Source organism: Otolemur garnettii, unplaced genomic scaffold (genome assembly GCF_000181295.1).
Source record: "Otolemur garnettii isolate 467f Iridium unplaced genomic scaffold, OtoGar3 scaffold00045, whole genome shotgun sequence".
Lineage (NCBI taxonomy): Eukaryota > Metazoa > Chordata > Mammalia > Primates > Galagidae > Otolemur > Otolemur garnettii.
Genome location: NW_003852440.1, coordinates 8,081,089 through 8,098,025, shown reverse-complemented (window position 1 = coordinate 8,098,025; position 16,937 = coordinate 8,081,089). Strand labels below are relative to the sequence as shown.

At 42.7% G+C, this 16,937-nt stretch overlaps 1 protein-coding gene across 1 annotated transcript in view; it reads right to left on the bottom strand.

Annotated features, from left to right (window-relative positions):
* The window catches only part of NUP133 (nucleoporin 133), a 74,623-nt gene extending 61,737 nt beyond the window's left edge, over nucleotides 1-12,886 (bottom strand). The window contains exons 1-7 of the mRNA XM_003790985.3: nucleotides 12,621-12,886; nucleotides 9,336-9,454; nucleotides 7,226-7,329; nucleotides 6,122-6,229; nucleotides 5,074-5,208; nucleotides 3,367-3,537; nucleotides 316-471 (exon numbers count right to left, since the gene is read on the bottom strand). Of these exons, the coding sequence (XP_003791033.1) occupies nucleotides 316-471; nucleotides 3,367-3,537; nucleotides 5,074-5,208; nucleotides 6,122-6,229; nucleotides 7,226-7,329; nucleotides 9,336-9,454; nucleotides 12,621-12,802 (975 nt within the window). The 5' untranslated portion in view covers nucleotides 12,803-12,886. The remainder of the gene's footprint in view (nucleotides 1-315; nucleotides 472-3,366; nucleotides 3,538-5,073; nucleotides 5,209-6,121; nucleotides 6,230-7,225; nucleotides 7,330-9,335; nucleotides 9,455-12,620) is intronic.
* Nucleotides 12,887-16,937: the final 4,051 nt, after the last annotated feature.

Genomic DNA, 16,937 nt, shown 5'->3' with positions numbered 1-16,937 from the left:
AAAAAAATACTAAGAAAGTAAATTGATGAGTTCCAATATTCCCAGAGATTGACTATCCATTTCTGCTTATCTGAGGGCTACATATTATGCAGTTTATTACACTGAAATGTTTCAAGCAAATGAAGCAACTGTCACTAAGTGTAGGACACAGCTACAACTGTCTTTAACCTTTCAAGTGTAAATTATATAACCTAATGATTTGTACCCTCATATTAATCTGAAATAAAGTAAATAAGTAAGTAAAACCAATGAAGGGTCAGCATTATTATCCAACCATGTGTGTAAATTACAAAGATGATTATTACTATTCCTTACCCAAATAGCATCAGTAATGTTCTCCTTCAGGACTCTGTTTATATCCCAACTATGTGCTTGTTTTTCTGAAGAATCATCTAATTCCCATTTACTGATGTTTGAGCTTGTCAGGATGTAAAAGCTTGATCTCTCTCTATCCCAAAGAACACTTGAAAGCTATATGTAGATAAGAAAGGACAACTTTGTTAGTTCTAATGTTAATGAACCATTTTTCTGAAATTCATTTCATGTATTTAGAACCATTTGATTAGTAATCCTAGTAGAATTCTTCTTTCAAGAATTCAGGGAAGGAATGATCCTAAAATAGACCTTAAAAGCAAGGTAGGACTTCCACAGAGAGAAGTATAAAGGCAGAAGGCCCGGGAAGTGCAGAGCTGGGAGGTGGGAAAGCTGGAGGATCTTCAGAGATTAGTAGTCCTGTCACACGGGAATGTATACAACCCGTGTAAATGAAGCAAAAACAAGGACTCTCTAAAAAAACAGTGAAATTTTAGGGCTACATGACAGAGTGTTACATGTGAATCTGTAAATCTAGCAAGCACAGGAGATATTATCAGGGACTCTGGCAGGATGTATATAGTTAAGATATACATGGTGTGCGTATGTTACTGCACCTTTTCAGCACACACTTCTTATGAAGTATAGCAGTGGGATTTTTTTAAGCTGGGTTTACATGTGTCTGAAGTTAAAAGCCTAGTTGCCTCCATTTTTCCTGTTACCAGAACTCTGGCCAGTGAGATGTGGCAGGAAGAACCAATAGCATGTAACTGGACAGAATTTCACCAGGAACTTAGGGGAAATTTACCAAGAGTGAAGATTAAGGCATAATAATAAATGGGGATGGAGAATGAGGCCTGACCAAAGTCAAATCTACAGTACCTGGTAAATAACCAATGTGCTATACAAGGAGCAGGCACAAAAACAAAAACAAAAACAAAAAAAAAGACAAGGTTTTATACATGGGTCACTGAAGAAAAATGGTGTCACTAGCAGAAATAGGTCTAAAGAGAAACAAGTTCTGCAGGGTTAAGTATACAGTTAATAGGAAAAAAGAGGGACTATGATAAATTTGATTTTAGACATGTTAAGTGTTAGGTTCAAAACAATATTCAGGCTCGGCACCCATACCTCAGTGAGAAGGGTGCCAGCCACATACACCAAGGTTGGCGGGCTCAAGCCCAGCCCGGGCCTGCTAAAACAACAATGACAACTCCAACCAAAAAATAGCCAGGCACCTGTAAAACTAGGTGGGCACCTGTTGTCCCAGCTACTCAGGAGGCTGAGGTAAAGAATCACTTAAGCCCTAGAGCTTGAGTTGCTGTGAGCTGTGACACCATGGCACTCTACCAAGGGCGACATAGTAAGACTCTGTTTCAAAAAAAAGGGGAGGGGGGTGGCATCTGTGGCTCAGGGGGTAGGGTGTTGGCCCCATATACCGAGGGTGGCAGGTTTGAACCTAGCCCCGGCCAGCTAAAATAGCAGTGACAACTGCAACAACAACAAAAATTCAATGAAACAGATGATGATAGTTACCTGAAATGAGAGGCAAACAGCACAGTAAAAAGAGCATGTGTTCTAAATTCAGACAGACCTGGGTATGACTCCCAGCCCTGCCACTCAGCAATCACATAACCTTAGCCATGGGTGGTGCCCATAGCACAGTGGGTAGGACACCAGCCACATACACCAAGGCTGGTGGATTTGAACCTGGCCCGGGCCAGCTATAAAACAACAACCACAACAACTAAAAAATAGCCTGGCGTTGTGGCAGGCACCTGTACTCCCAGCTACTCAGGAGGCTGAGGCAAGAAATCACTTAAGGCTAAGAGTTTGAGCTTGCTGTAAGCTATGACGCAACAGCACTCCACATGGCCAGGGCAGCAATAGCTTGAAACTGTCTCAAAAAAAACCAAAACCTCAGCTGTGCTGAGGCCAATTCCTCAACTATAAATTGGAGGAAAAGCTCTCTACTTTACAGGTTGTCGTAATGACCACATAGTATGGAGATAACAAATACAAAGCACTTAGCAGGACATAGATCCATAATGTTATTTCCCATTATCCTCCCTTCATGGGGCGGGGGGTGGGGGGCTGGGCACAGACAGAAGACCGGTCAACAGACCTAGATTCAAGTCACCACACAGACATCTGCAGTCATGGGAGTGGTGACACACTTCAGGTTAAGTTTAAAATGTCAAATTAATCCTTAAGAAGAAACACATTTTAAAGTTTACATAATAGTTTTAATTAAAAAACGTACTTATGGCTCAGCACCTGTAGCTGAAGTGGCTAAGGCGCTAGCCACATACACCCAAGGTGGCGGGTTCAATTCCAGCCCAGGCCTGCCAAACAACAATGACGGCTGCAACCAAAAAATAGCCGGGTGCTGTGGCGGGCGCCTGTAGTCCCAGCTACTTGGGAGGCTGAGGCAGGAGACTTACTTGAGCCCAGGAGTTGGAGGTCGCTGTGAGCTGAGATGCCATGGCATTCTACCCAGGGTGACAGCTTGAGGCTCCTGTCTCAAAAAAAAAAAAACGTACTTATGGCTTGGCACCTGTAGCTCAAGCAGCTAGGGCATCAGCCACATACTCCGGAGCCAGCAGGTTTGAATCCAGCCCAGCCTGCCAAACAATAACAACTATAACTCAAAAAAAAAAAAAAAATAGCCAGGCGTTGTGGCGGATGCCTTTAGTCAGTCCCAGCTACTTGGGAGGCTGAGGCAAGAGACTCACTTAAGCCCAAGAAATGGAGGTTGCTGTGAGCTGTGATGCCATGGCACTCTACTCAGGGCAACAGCTTGAGACTCTGTCTCAAAAAAAAAAAAAAAAAAAAAGAAAAGTGCTTATGAGATAATGTGTCTGACATAAAGACTCTATGGAGGTGTAACTATGAACTCATCCGATGATTATAACAACAGTGGCTCCCAGGAAAGGTAGAAGACATATTCCATGCACACTGTTGTTCATATGAAGGCAACACAAACCTCACAGGAAGCTTTCTACTTACTGATCTCACTAAGAAGTAACCTTACGAAACAGTTTATGAACTTACTACGTGATCACTACTAGGAGACAAAATTCCAAAAAGAGTAGAAACCCTTCGGCCAATTCCTGAAAGCATGCCTTGCCCCTGAGGCAGGATATGCTGATGAATCTTTCCCAAGCTGTCAGGCCTCAACCGAATTAGCTGGCTTCCAGACGAGGACAAAATAAAACTTCCTCCCTGTGAACAAATATTGTGAGATTAGTTCCGTTAGACATCTAACACATAGAAAACTAACCAAAAAATGCTTTGATATAAAGAAAAACCATCTGCTTCCTAAATCTGAAAGAAATAAAAATGAAACAATGTTATTTTTGTTTGTTTGTTTTCCTGGAATTCTAAAATTTTTCCTAAACAATACTACTATATTAAAACAATGCACTTAAGAATCCAGTCACTTAATTATTTCTACAGAGAAAAATTTTCATGACTTGGTGTCCATAGCACAGTGGTTACAGGTTCAAAACTGGCCTGGGCCAGCTAAACAATGATAATTGAGACAAAAAAAAAAAAAAAATAGCCAGGCATTGTAGCAGGCACCTGTAGTCCCAGCTACTTTGAGGCTGAAGTAAGAGAATCGCTTAAGCCCAAGAGTTGGAGGTTGCTATGAGCTGTGATGCCACAGCACTCTACCAAGGGCAACATAGTGAGACTCTGTCTCAAAAAAAAAAAACTTTCACAGGCACAGCGCCCATAGCTCAGTGGTTAAAGGCCATATACACTGGGGTTAGTGGATTCAAAACCAGCCCAGGCCTGCTAAATAACAATGACAACTACAACAAAAAAATAGCCAGGCATTATGTTGGGCACCTATAGTCCCAGCTGCTTGGGAAGCTGAGGCAAGAGAATTGCTGAAGCCCAGGAGTTGGAGGTTGCTGTGAGCTGTGATGCCACTGCACTCTACTGAGGGCTACATAGTGGGATTCTGTCTCAAAAAAAAAAAAAAAAAAAAAAACTTTCCCAGCCTAGGCAGGTGGCTCAAGCCTATAATCTTAGAACTCTGGGAGGCTGAGAAGGGTGGATTGCTTGAGCTCAGGAGTTTGAGACCAGCCTGAGCAAGAGCAAGACCCTATTTCTACCAAAAACAGAAGAAACTACCCAGGTACTGTGGTAGGCCTCTGTAGTCCCAGCTATTAGGGAGGCTGAGGCAACAGGATCACTTGAGCCCAAGAGTTTGAGGTTGCCGTGAACTAAGATGACACCAGGGCACTCTAGCCTGGGCAACAAAGTGAGACTCTGTCTCAAAAAATATGAAAAAAGGGTGGCGCCTGTGGCTCAAAGGAGTAGGGCACCAGCCCCAAATGCCGGAGGTGGTAGGTTCAAACCCAGCCCCGGCCAAAAACTGCAAAATAAAAATAAAAATAAAATAAAAAAATTAAAAAAAAAAAATTCACAGTAGGAAAAAAGTTCATCATGTTTTTTTAATCTGATTTTTTTTTTTTTTTGCTTGCAGTTTTTGGCCGGGGCTGGATTTGAACCCACCACCTCCAGCATACACCACTAGCCACTATCCAATCCTGACACTGAAGAGTCTTGTGAGGAGGGACTCCTGTGTTTCACTGACAAGGTCAGGAAAAAGGGTCTTCTCTTCCTTATCTCTTTCAGATCCTTCCCTGGACTGTATGGTCTGTTCAAAACCCTACTTTTTTACTCAGCCAAATCGCACTCCCAAGCCAAGTCACAGCTTTCCAATAAGTATAAAGAAATATCATATACCTGCACTGCTGTTAGGAAACTGTAAGTCTTATCACCACTCAAATCTACGAACGTCTCTGTGTAGGTATCTTCACTAGCAAGGCTTGGCCAGTATCGGATGGATCCTTCTCTGGTAGCGACCATGACAGCAACAGCCTCGAAACAAGATCATAACAGCAATCACAATAAAAGAAAGACTCAAAAACTGGGAAAGTGATGACCCTGATATAAGAAACAGGACAAGCTACTATTTGAGCAACAAAAATAAAAAAAAAAAGTCACTGGTGTTTTAATTTGCATTTCTCCAATGGGTAAGATGCTGAACATTTCTTCATGTGCTTATTTGCCAACCTTATATCCTCTTTGGTAAGGTGTCTGTCCAAGTTCTATGCCATACTTTTAATTTGGATTATTTTCGAGCTTTCTCAGAGATCTTTTTACATCCTGGATACAAGTCCTTTGCTGGATCTGTGGCTTGTGACAAATATTTTCTCCCAGTCTGTAGTTAATCTTATCATTTTGTATTTGGCAGAGCAATATTTTTAATTTTGATCTTGTTTTAATGTAATATTAATTTTATCAAATTCTTTCTTTTATGGGTTATACTTCTGGTGATCTCCAAGAAGTCTGACTAATCTCAAAACATAATTTTTTCTTATGTTTTCCTCTAAAATATTTTTATAGTTTTACATTTTACATTTAGATCTACAATCCACTTCAAAATAATCTTTGTATTAGTTAGGAAGTTTAGGGGAAAATTCATTTTTTAAAAAATTCCAAATGACCACCATTTTAACAAATGACCGTTTATTAAATAGACCATCTCTTCTCCATTGAATTGTTCTGCACCTTTGTCAAAGATCAAATAGGTGCCTTTGTGCGGGTTTGTAACTGTATTCTCTATTCTGTTACACTGACAGAATCTAATCTGTCTCTCTTTGCCAACACAACAGTGTCCTGAACTATATCCTTCATCGTTATGTCTCAAAATCAGGTTAGATGATTCCTCCAAACTTCAGGGTGTCCTTATTTTAAAAAGTTTATTTCAGTAAGTTTTTAAGTTACCTACTTGAGTAGAATGTGCTTCAGTTGAAATGGAAGAGTAAGAGAGAGCCACCAAGTCAGCGGTCCAGTGGAGTTCACTAGGTGGCAGCTGAAGTTCTTTACAAACAGATAACTGTAGAACAAACCAGAACAAAAAAATCTTTCACATCAATCCAGTGTCCTGAATATGCACCTCTACTTCCTTTCTCTGCATATTTTAGATCTGACTCATTGCTGGAAACACTATTCTGCCATTTTTCTTCTCACATGTCCTTTGGATCAGGCTTTCAGTAATATTAAAACAAAGTATTAAGAGATACAGAATCAGGAAACATTAAGAGCTAGACCAGCCCCTGAACATCAATGATCCCAAACTCTTCCTAGGCCAAAAAGTCCACCAGTTAGAAGAAATGCTTAGGCTTGATTTGTGTGACATTTAAAATTAGCATGACCAAAGTAATTATACAAAGTTTCCTATAAAATATTTCTTAGACACTTGGCCAAACATCAAGATCCTGCTAACTCAGCATATATCCAGGAAGTCTCTCCCGTCTACTGCTTCTAACTACAAGCACTGTTTTGTAGAAAGCAGTAGCACAGAGGTCAGCAGGTGTGAAGAGCTGAGGTGAGCAGGAGCCCTGAGGTACAGCAGACAAAGTCCCATAAGCAATGAGTGGTGCAACAGCACGTGCCTGAGCTACAACAGACACAAACGAGGCTGCTGAGGATGTCGGTAGACAAGCAAATGGTAACTCACTACTGGAAACTGGCAAATGAAAGTTGAACTAGCAACTGGCATCATTGTTCTTATTTTATTAGGTATGATTCAATAGACCCCACAAAACAGTTCTATCCTCTCAGAAGTAAATAAACTCACAGTTCATTTATTTATGTGGATAGCATTTAGTCTTACACTTCATTAGGCAGATTGATTAGCTTTATATTCATTGAAAATTTTAATATCTCTAATTTTTTAATGTAAACAATTGGGATTTTATTTAAAGATTATTAAAGGGAAGAAATTTTTTTCCCAGCACACAACCATGTATGCATGCTCAGTATTTCACATCTTTAAAAATCAATTGGTATCCTTCTCTTCTATCTCCTTCTAGCTCTCTAAAGCCATTACCTTCGTGATAGGTGACAGAGCAATCTTCCAAATAATGAGTTTCTCTTTGCAGACCAGACAAGCCCATCCACCTTCATCTATGTAAACAGTCAGCTGATCATCGACTAAAGGCAAAAATGAGGTGTATAATTAATTTTACACTGAGTATGAAAAGTTATTAAAACACTCTTATACAAAAATCTTTATTACTGACCAGACGCAGTGACTCAGGCCTATAATCCTAGCACTCTGGGAGGCCACGGCAGGTGGACTGCTTGAGCTCACAAGTTCGAGACCAGCCTATGCAAAAAGCAAGACCCTGTCTCTACTAAAAATAGAAAAACAGGTAGCCCCTGAGGCTCAGTGAGTAGGGTGCCTGCCCCATATACCAAAGGTGGCAGGTTCAAACCTGGTCCTGACAAAACTGCAACAAAAAAAATAGCCAGGCTTTGTGGCTGGCGCCTGTAGTCCCAGCTACTCAGGAAGCTGAGGCAAGAGAATGGCCTAAGCCCAAGAGTTGATGGTGGTTGTGAGCTATGATGCCACAGCACTCTACCAAGGGCAACACAGTGAGACTCTATCTCTAAAAACAAAAAAAAAAGAAAAAAGAAAAACTGAGGCAAGAGGATCACTTGAGCCCAAGAGTTGGAGGTTGCTGTGAGCTATGACACCATGGCACTCTACCCAGGGTGACAGCTTTGTCTCAAAAAAAAAAAAAATCTTATGGGAGGCGCTTGTGGCTCAGTGAGTAGGGCACTGGCTCCATATACTAAGGGTGGTGGGTTCAAACCCAGCCCCAGCTCCAGCCAAACTGCAACACAAAAACAGCTGGGTGCCTATAGTCCCACCTACTCGGGAGGCTGAGGCAAGAAAATCGCCTAAGCCCAAGAGCTAGAGGTTGCTGTGAGCTATGATGCTACAGCACTCTATCGAGGGCGACAAAGTGAGACTGTCTCTTTAAAAAAAAAAAAAAATCTTATTACTATATGCTCCAGAAAGAAAACTGTCAAAGACAAAAAAAGATTAGTTTACAACAAAAAATACTTCTGTGTTTTGAGACAGAGACTCACTATGTCACCCTCGTACAGTGCTGTGGTGTCATAGCTCACAGCAACCTCCAACTCTTGGGCTTAAGCAATACTCTGCCTTCCAAGTAGCTGGCCTATCACAACGCCCAGCTATTTTTTGCTTGTAGTTGTCGTTGTTTGGCAGTCCCAGGCTGGATTTGAACCTGCCAGCTCCAGCATATGCGGCTGGCACCCTAGCCCCTGAGCTACATACAGGTGCCGAGCCAAAAACTACTTTTGAATATTTAAGAATTATCAACATCCAAAACAAGGTCTGTTTAGAACTTCAGTAACCATCAATCTACAAGCCAAAGGCATATTTGGGGTCTATGTTTAATATTTCTTAGTTTTTGTTATAACAGATCAATTATCTTATTTTCCACAAGAAATATTTAGCAATATTTATAATTCCATTGATAAAGAAATAGAGATTATAAACCCCCTTACTGACTATATAAAACACTTCAAGGAAAAATCATGTGCTTTCAAAGAGGAGCTCTTTAAAGAAACAAATTATTTTGTTATATGGAGACAGAGTTAATTCTCTATTAAGCAACAAACTAAATTAGCACATTGTTATGTCTTAAGCACTGGTGGTAGACCATAAATGTGTTAACAGTCCTGAAAATTTAATTGTTCAAGCTTTGTCCTCTCCTTAAAGGAAGGGTGAAGGGACAAAATAAAAACTATCAATAAAGTATAAGTTAAAATAGCATATAAAAACTAGACTAAGTGTGGGCTTTTTGCTAAACTGGATTATCCATTCGGTAATTCATTTTGCCAGAAAGCACTAGAGTAGCTCCAGATTTTGACTGCTTCGCAAATTTATTACATCAATATATTTCAATTACAGTGAAGCACTACACAGGCTACCTATTTCTCTATTTAGGTAAAGGTACTTCTCTATTTGGAAATTGGCAAATGAAAGTTTAACTAGCAACTAAGAAATTATTTATTCTTTAAATAAAATCCCTGTATCAGAAAAACCACAAATTTCCATGTCCATGCTAGACCAGGTTTCATTCTGAATTGCTAATAGAGACAAATGGAAAGATGACACCTACCCTCAGCCAGTGTTAGGGCTTCCATGACTTTAACAGGAAGAGAGGATCCAAACGTTTTCACATCATAGTTCATAGACTCAGTTATGGAGTGGTATGGGAATACTCGTGTAGGTGTTCCTCTAAAGAAAAGAGTCCATGTTAATTCACTTACAACTTAAAAACTTTCCACTATTCTAATTTTCACGATAAGATTTCTGATAAACAAGAATACTGGCTCGCGTATACTATGGGGGGAAAAAACTGGCTTATCCATACTGAGTAATTAAATTCATTAAAAAAAAAAAGACAGACAGAATTTAGGAAAATCTGACTTCAGACCTTTATTCGCTAGTTATCAGACATATGCCTCTATTCACTTAAACTCTCTCCCTTCCTTAGCTATGAAGGCTGGACTACCCTAATGTTTTTCAAGTGCAGGACATTTTACAGGTCTCGATTTTTTTTTGAGACAGAGTCTCATTATTTCACCTTCAGTAGAGTGCTATGGCATTACAGCTCAGAGAAACCTCAAACTCGGGCTTAAGGAATTCTCTTGCCTCAGCCTCCCAAGTAGCTGGGACAACAGGCACCAGCCACAATGCCTGGCTATTTGTTTTGTTGTTATTATAGTTGTCATTGTTGTTTAGCTGGCCCAGGGCGGGTTTGAACCTGCCAGCCTCAGTGTATGTGGCTGGCAGCCAAGCTGCTGAGCTACAGGCACCAAGCCAGGTCTCGGGATATTTTTGTTCTTTGTTTGTTTTTTTGCAGTGTTTGTCTGGAGCTGAGTTTGAACCTACCACCTCCAGCATATGGGGCTGGTGCCCTACTCCTTTGAGCCACAGGTGCCACCTAGGGTCTCGATATTTTTGAAAGATAAAACAGAATATAAAATACCACTCTTCGGTGGCACCTGTGGCTCAGTGAGTAGGGCACTGGCCCCATATACCGGAGGTGGCAGGTTCAAACCCGGCCCCAGCCAAAAACTGAAAAAAAAAAAAAGAATCATCCTTTACCATATGTTTTACAAACATTAGGTTAGATGATCTTAAATTTTCATCTAGCTCTAAAATTATAACAATCTATCAGATCTATGTAACCAAGAAAGAAATTAAAGAGTCACAGCATCTGCTCTTAGTCTTTAATAGACATATCAGTGTATTTTCATCTCTCTTCTCAACATTCAGAATAATGAAAAATTACCAGTATAAAAAAGTTCTTCTCTTATCATGAGAATTAAACGAGATGCACATACAGAATGGGTGGACGGCTTTGTTTCCTAATAGTTTTAATTTTATTTTTTTTTGAGACAGTGTCTCACTATGTTGCCCTAGGTAGAGTGCTGTGACATCACAGCTCACAGCAACCTCAAACTCTTAGGCTTAAGTAATTCTCTTGCCTCAGCCTCCCAAGTAGCTGGGACTACAGGTGCCCACCACAACACTCAGCTATTTTTTGTTGTTGTTGCAGGTGCTATTGTTGTTTAGCTGTCCCAGGCCGGGTTCAAACCTGCCACCCTTGGTGTATGTGGCTGGCGCAGTGACCACTGTGCTACGAGCGCTGAGCCTCCTAATAGAGTTGTTTTTTGTTTTTTTCAGACAGAGCCTCAAGCTGTCACCCTGGGTAGAGTGCTGTACCATCACAGCTCACAGCAACCTCCAACTCCTGGGCTCAAGTGATTCTCCTGCCTCTGCCTCCCAAGTAGATGGGACTACAGGAGCCCACCACAACACCTGGCTATTTTTGGTTGCAGCCACCATTTTTGTTTGGTGGGCCCAAGCTGGATGCGAACCCGCCAGCTCAGATGTATGTGGCTGGCACCTTAGCCACTTGAACCATAGGCGCTGAGCCCTGATAGAGTTTTATAACCAAGGTTTTTGTTTAATTAATCATCAGAAGGTAAGAAGAGATTTAAAATGTACACACTTTTGGCTTTTATTCTCCAACTTTTCTCAAAAGAAATAGAAAACAAGAGTGGCGCCTGTGGCTCAAAGGAGTAGGGCACTGGTCCCCGTATGCTGGAGATGGCAGTTTCAAACCCAGCCCCAGCCAAAAAGTGCAAAAAAAAAAAACAAATAGAAAACAATAAGACTGGCAGTCTGAAGAGCTCGTTTTAAAATATGCAAAGAAGTCAAGAATACAGTGTATTCTATTTTTATCTAGCTGTTCAGAAAAGTATGGGATACAGTATATTCTTCAAAAATAACATATCCAGCCTGGCCCAATAGTTCACACCTGTAATCTCAGCACTCTGGGAGGCAAAGGTTGGTGGATTGCTTGAGCTTAGGCGTTTGAGACAAGCCTGTGCAAGAGCAAGATCCCATTTCTACTAAAAACAGAAAAAATTAGCCTGGCCTTGTAGTGGGCACCTGTAGTCCCAGCTACTCTGGAAGCTGAGGCAAGAGAATCACTTGAGCCCTCTAAGAGTTTGAAGTTGCTGTCAAGTTACCACACCACAGCACTCTCCCGAGGGCAATAAAGACAGACTCTGTCTCAAAAAGAAAAAAACATTTATCCCTCAAAGTATGCAAAACTTTACAAATTTGATTCATAAGTTTGAGGCCCAGTATTTATTGTTTTCTTCCAGGGGAAAATTCATTTTTGATAGATGAATTCAGAGGAACTACTCAGAAACATGTTATCTTCTATGGTTTTAGATAACTATAAACACGGAGGGAGCAATATTTTACTAGTGGCATGGACTGGTGCTTCATACTAGTAGTTTTATAATTAAACTACTACAATACTCCTAACCTCACTGCTTATATAAAGAATTTTCCCTGTAATTTAGCTACAAATTTAAATTCTGTAGCTAAAAGCCCCTTTTCAATCAGAAGATATTAATAGTAATTAATATGTTAGACGTTAAACAATGTTTTTTCCTGGGTTGGAGGTCCTCATTACTACCGTCACTTTACATCTGCTTTGTGGCAATTCGTAGCGATTCCTCTGGCCTTAGTGAAGCAGGCTCAGTCATATACATAATCGCCATTGCACAGATGAAGAAAAATCACGAATGGCTTACACCAGATGACAGGGATGCGGGTAACGACTAACCTAAACCCAGTTTGTCCTTCACCTCTGCGCAACAGTAAACTCATGAAGAGTGCAAACTGAAGACTTAACTGATAAATTAAGGTGAAGCGGAAATAGCCTGCCAAGAGTGGAGATGGTCTGTTTTCAATACTTGGGCATTCCACTCCCCCCACCCTGCCCGCCCGGTTCCGGAGGCTTCCGGAGACTACCCCACCTAGCCCACTGCGGCCGCGAGCCTGCCGGCCGCCGGGCCCCCCCGGGGCGCTCACTCACCGCGAGCTCACTGAGCTCCGCCGGCCGACTGGCGAGAAGAGCACCGGGGAGCTGATCGCGGACCCCAAGGACAGACCCTTCCTGCTAGCCGCCCGGGGAGTGGAGCCAGGCCCTACTCCAGCCAGCGGGCCCCTTCGGGACCCAGGACCCGGGGTCCGCGGAGAAGGGACGGCAGGGAACATGACCTGAGGGAGAAAGGAGAGGAGCGATTATGTTCCGACCGCGGAGCTGCAATATGGCCCGCGCGCGCAGATTGAACACGCAAGAGGCGGGAGGACGCGCGCCGATGACGTCAGGGAAGCGCCGATCCCTCTGAGTGTGGCGGGAGCAGGGGTGAGCGCTCTGTGATGACGTCACGGGGTGAAAGGTGTGGAAGGTGGCCGGTGGCTCCTGGCCCGGCATCACTTGAGTGGCCAGCTCGCAGGGAAGTGACAGCGAAAACCCAGGCGGCCTTCTCGGCCGTGCTCGGTGCAACCGGCACCCCAGCAGCTTGAGCGCAGCACAGTGGTGGTTCCTGTGTCTCTCGAGAAATGAAAGGTGTTTCACTGTCCACGCTGAGGAGGGAGAAAAACCGTGAAGCTGATAGTGGCCCACGCTTCTTGTTATGTTTGTTCCCCTCTGGCTCTGTTATTTTCCCCGTCAGCTCTGCACGATCTCATCCACCCTGATGACTCCACCAATCCGTGTCTAACCCAGGTCCAGCCGCAAACCCCTGGACCCCTAACAGCTTCCGAGCGGACCCTCACAATCCCCTTGTTAAAAAGCTGCATCTGTGTTTTCCTCCCAGTCTGGTAAAACCGCACAGTTGTCCAAGGCAAAAAGAGAGGCACTAGCCTAGATTCATACTTCACGCTCCCCTCTCCCTAACATCCTTGCAAATGGTAGTTCCTGAATATTTAGTAGATCACACTTTTGCACTGTCTTGGCCCTGGTTCTGGTAGTCCATCTAGCTTCCGGGGTGGGGGGGGGTGGTCTTACTCCACTCTGCCCTCCCCCACTGCTGACACCCTGAATTAATGCAAACAAACCTGATCTTGCTTTTGGGCCTGTAAAAGCTCCAGTGACTGACCTTTGTCCATAAGTTATTTGCTAAACTCCTTTGCAAGGTCCTTTGTGATTGAACTCTTGTTGGCTTTTTTGTCCCCATTGTACTTCCACCACTTCCCACTTTCACTCCAAGAAGTAACCCCCAACGTACACACACACACACACACAATGCCTTTGTACATGTTTCTTTCCCTGGAATGTGCTCCCTTCCCTGTTAGCCAGCAAGTGTCTACCTCATGTATCAGTCTTAGTTCAGTGCTGCCTTCTCTGTGAAACCTTCCACAGAATTAGCTAACCCTTTATCCTTTGTCTCTTCTGCTTCTGTGTGTAGACCATAATATTTTTATTCTGTGTAAGAGTTTGTTTTCATAAATATCTCCCAAATAGCTTCTTATAAATTTCTTGACAACAGGGACAGTGACTTTGTTACCTTTTTGTGCACACCATTACAAATACATAGCAGATTAAACATCTGTTGAAATAGGAGAATGATTAAACACAGGCATGTCTACAAGTGTGAGACCACCATAGAGGTACCAGTTGTTGATGTGTCCCTGGGACATCTGTGCACATTAATTGCATCTGGGCAGTCGTCTCACCAAGGTTATATAGGGAAGCTGCTTTCTTCCTCTCACCTGGGTGTATAGCCAGCTTGGCAGCTTGGCTTTGAGTGTTACAGCCTTTAGAGCCCCATGAATTTACCCTTTGTTTCATTTTTACTTGGAGAATAGTCATGTCTGCAGGAGGATTGGTGGGGTCAGTTTTGTTCCTGGGCTGCATTGGACTGGTTAGTGATTTGCCCACCATCTCATCATAAAACCTGCAGTTTGCAGGAGCTAGAGCAACTTACCAGCAGCTTTGAGCAGGAACTTTTCCGGGAGTCAAAATGTATGAATGTGGAAGGATACCAAGTACATAGAACTAAAGAACTAAAATTCTTTCATTTGTTATATGTTTGGTGAGTACCTACTATGTGCCACACTATGTAATAAGCACTAAGGTTTATAACTAGCAGACATGGGCCTTATGTTCATGGAGATCTCAACTACTGTGATCCTAACCACTGATAAACACTAAACAGGACACAAAAATAAGGACACAACTACAGACTATTCGTACTGTGAAAGAAAAGAGCAGAGTGTGGGAGAGAGTAACTGGGGGCACCTGAGTTTGGACAGAGGTCTCAAAAGGCCTCTGGGAGAGAAGGATACTTAAGCTGAGAAATGAAGCATGAGAGAGTGGGAGGAAGAGTGTCTCAAAGCAGAGGATCCTGAGGCATGGGCCCAAAGCACCAAAGAGCTTGGTGCATTCCAAGGACTTAAAACAGACCAACCTCAAGATGACTGAAAGTACAGGAAATCAGAGAAGTAAGGAGGGACCTTGAAGGGCTTGTAGGCCCTGTCAAATAAGACCCTAGAGCAGCAGTGCTCAACCTGTGGGTCTTGACCCACAGGAACTGTATAAAAGGGTTGCAGCATTAGGAAGTTTGAGAACCACTACCTTAGAGGAAAGAGATGGCACCTCCAGCTGGAGAGTCAAAAGGAGTTTAGCAAAGGAATGTTAGAGATAGCATAGAACCCTGAGGCTCCTAACAAACAGGCCGAGGAAGGCAGGACTCACCAGAACCTTGAGAGAAAGGGCCTTTGCTCAGGAGATACAGACAACCCATGGCACCCAGCAAGAGGAGGACTAGGGAAGTAAGTATCCAGCCTCACTCTGCTCCTGCCCACCAGCCGTCTGTGGAAGCCAGAGAGAGCACAGTAGTGGGGTCCATGGAGACCAGCATCCCTGAGTACATATGTTCAGTGGAGAAGGTGGCAGGAGGCACACAAGATACACTGGACTGTGTCTTGGGGCAGCACAAGTGCCCTTTATCACTCTTCAGGGTTCCCTCTTTTCCTAGTGGCTGCTATTTATTTATCTTATTATTTTATTTTATCTAATGGTTTGCATGTGTCTCCCAAAGTATTTGGTGTGTTGGAAACTTAATCTCCAATACAACAGTATTGGGAGGTGAGGCCTACTAAGGACACTAGGTCCTGAGGGCACTGTCCCCAGGAACAGATTGACGTGGTCGTCCCTGGAGCAGGCTCATTGCTGTGCGAGTAGGCCATGACAAAACTAAGTGTGTGCTTTCACTCTCCCTCAGTCTTGCACTTCCACCTTCCTCCATGGGATAACAGAGCATGAAGGGGCCCTCACCAGAGACTGTAACCTTGATACTGGACATCCCAGCCTCCAGAAGTGAGAAGTAAATTTCTTTGCTTAATAAATTACCCACTCTGTGGTATTTTTATTAGAGCAGCACAAAACAGACTAAGACATCTAGCATCTTCACCTACACTGGAAACTCAGGAGAGGACAGCAGGGTGCAGTGGCTCTCAAACTTAAATACCCATCACCATCACCTGGAGGGCCTGTGGAGCAGGAATGCTGAACCCCACCCTCTGAGTGTCTGGCTCATAGGTCTGGGCAGAGGGTTAGGAATTTGCATTTCTAACAAGTTCAAGGTGAGGTGATGATGACGCTGCCACCTGGGGATTACCTTCTGCTAACCACGGGCATACTGGTTAAGGAGTAGATAGACTGTGGATAGACTGTGGGACTTGCTGAAAATTCCAACTCTGACATTAACCTTTTGTGTCACCTTTTGGAGTCAAATCTGTAATGTAGTAGCTAAATCTCACAATTCATAGTACACATTTATGGGAATTAGATAATATCTAGAATAAGCTACATCTGTGGATATCAAAAAACATAATAGAAAGGCAAACAAGCCAAAAGAAAAAAAAATTCAGTAAGATAGTACTCTTTAAAAAATCAGTAAAGGAAAGCAATATACCCCAATAGAAAAAGTGGAAATGTATGAAGGGCATGACCTGGCAGTAAAGAATAAAAGTGACCAAAAACACATGAAAAGTCTTCAACTTCACTAGTAATTAAAGAAATGCAAGTTAAAGCCACCCATCAGCATTGCCATTAAATTAGCTGATTTTTTTTTTTTTTTTTGAGACAGAGTCTATGTCACTCAGTAAAGTGTCATGGTGTCATAGCTCACAGCAGCAAACTCTTGGGCTTAAGCAATTCTCTTGCTTCAGCCTCTCAAGTAGCTGGGACTACAGGCACCTGCCACAATGCCCAGCTATTTTTTTGTTTGTTTGTTTGTTTGGCCGGGGCTGGGTTTGAACCCAGCATAGGGGGCCAGTGCCCTACCCTTTTGAGCCACAGGTGCCTCCCCAACGCCGGGCTATTTTTTTTTTTTTTTTTTTT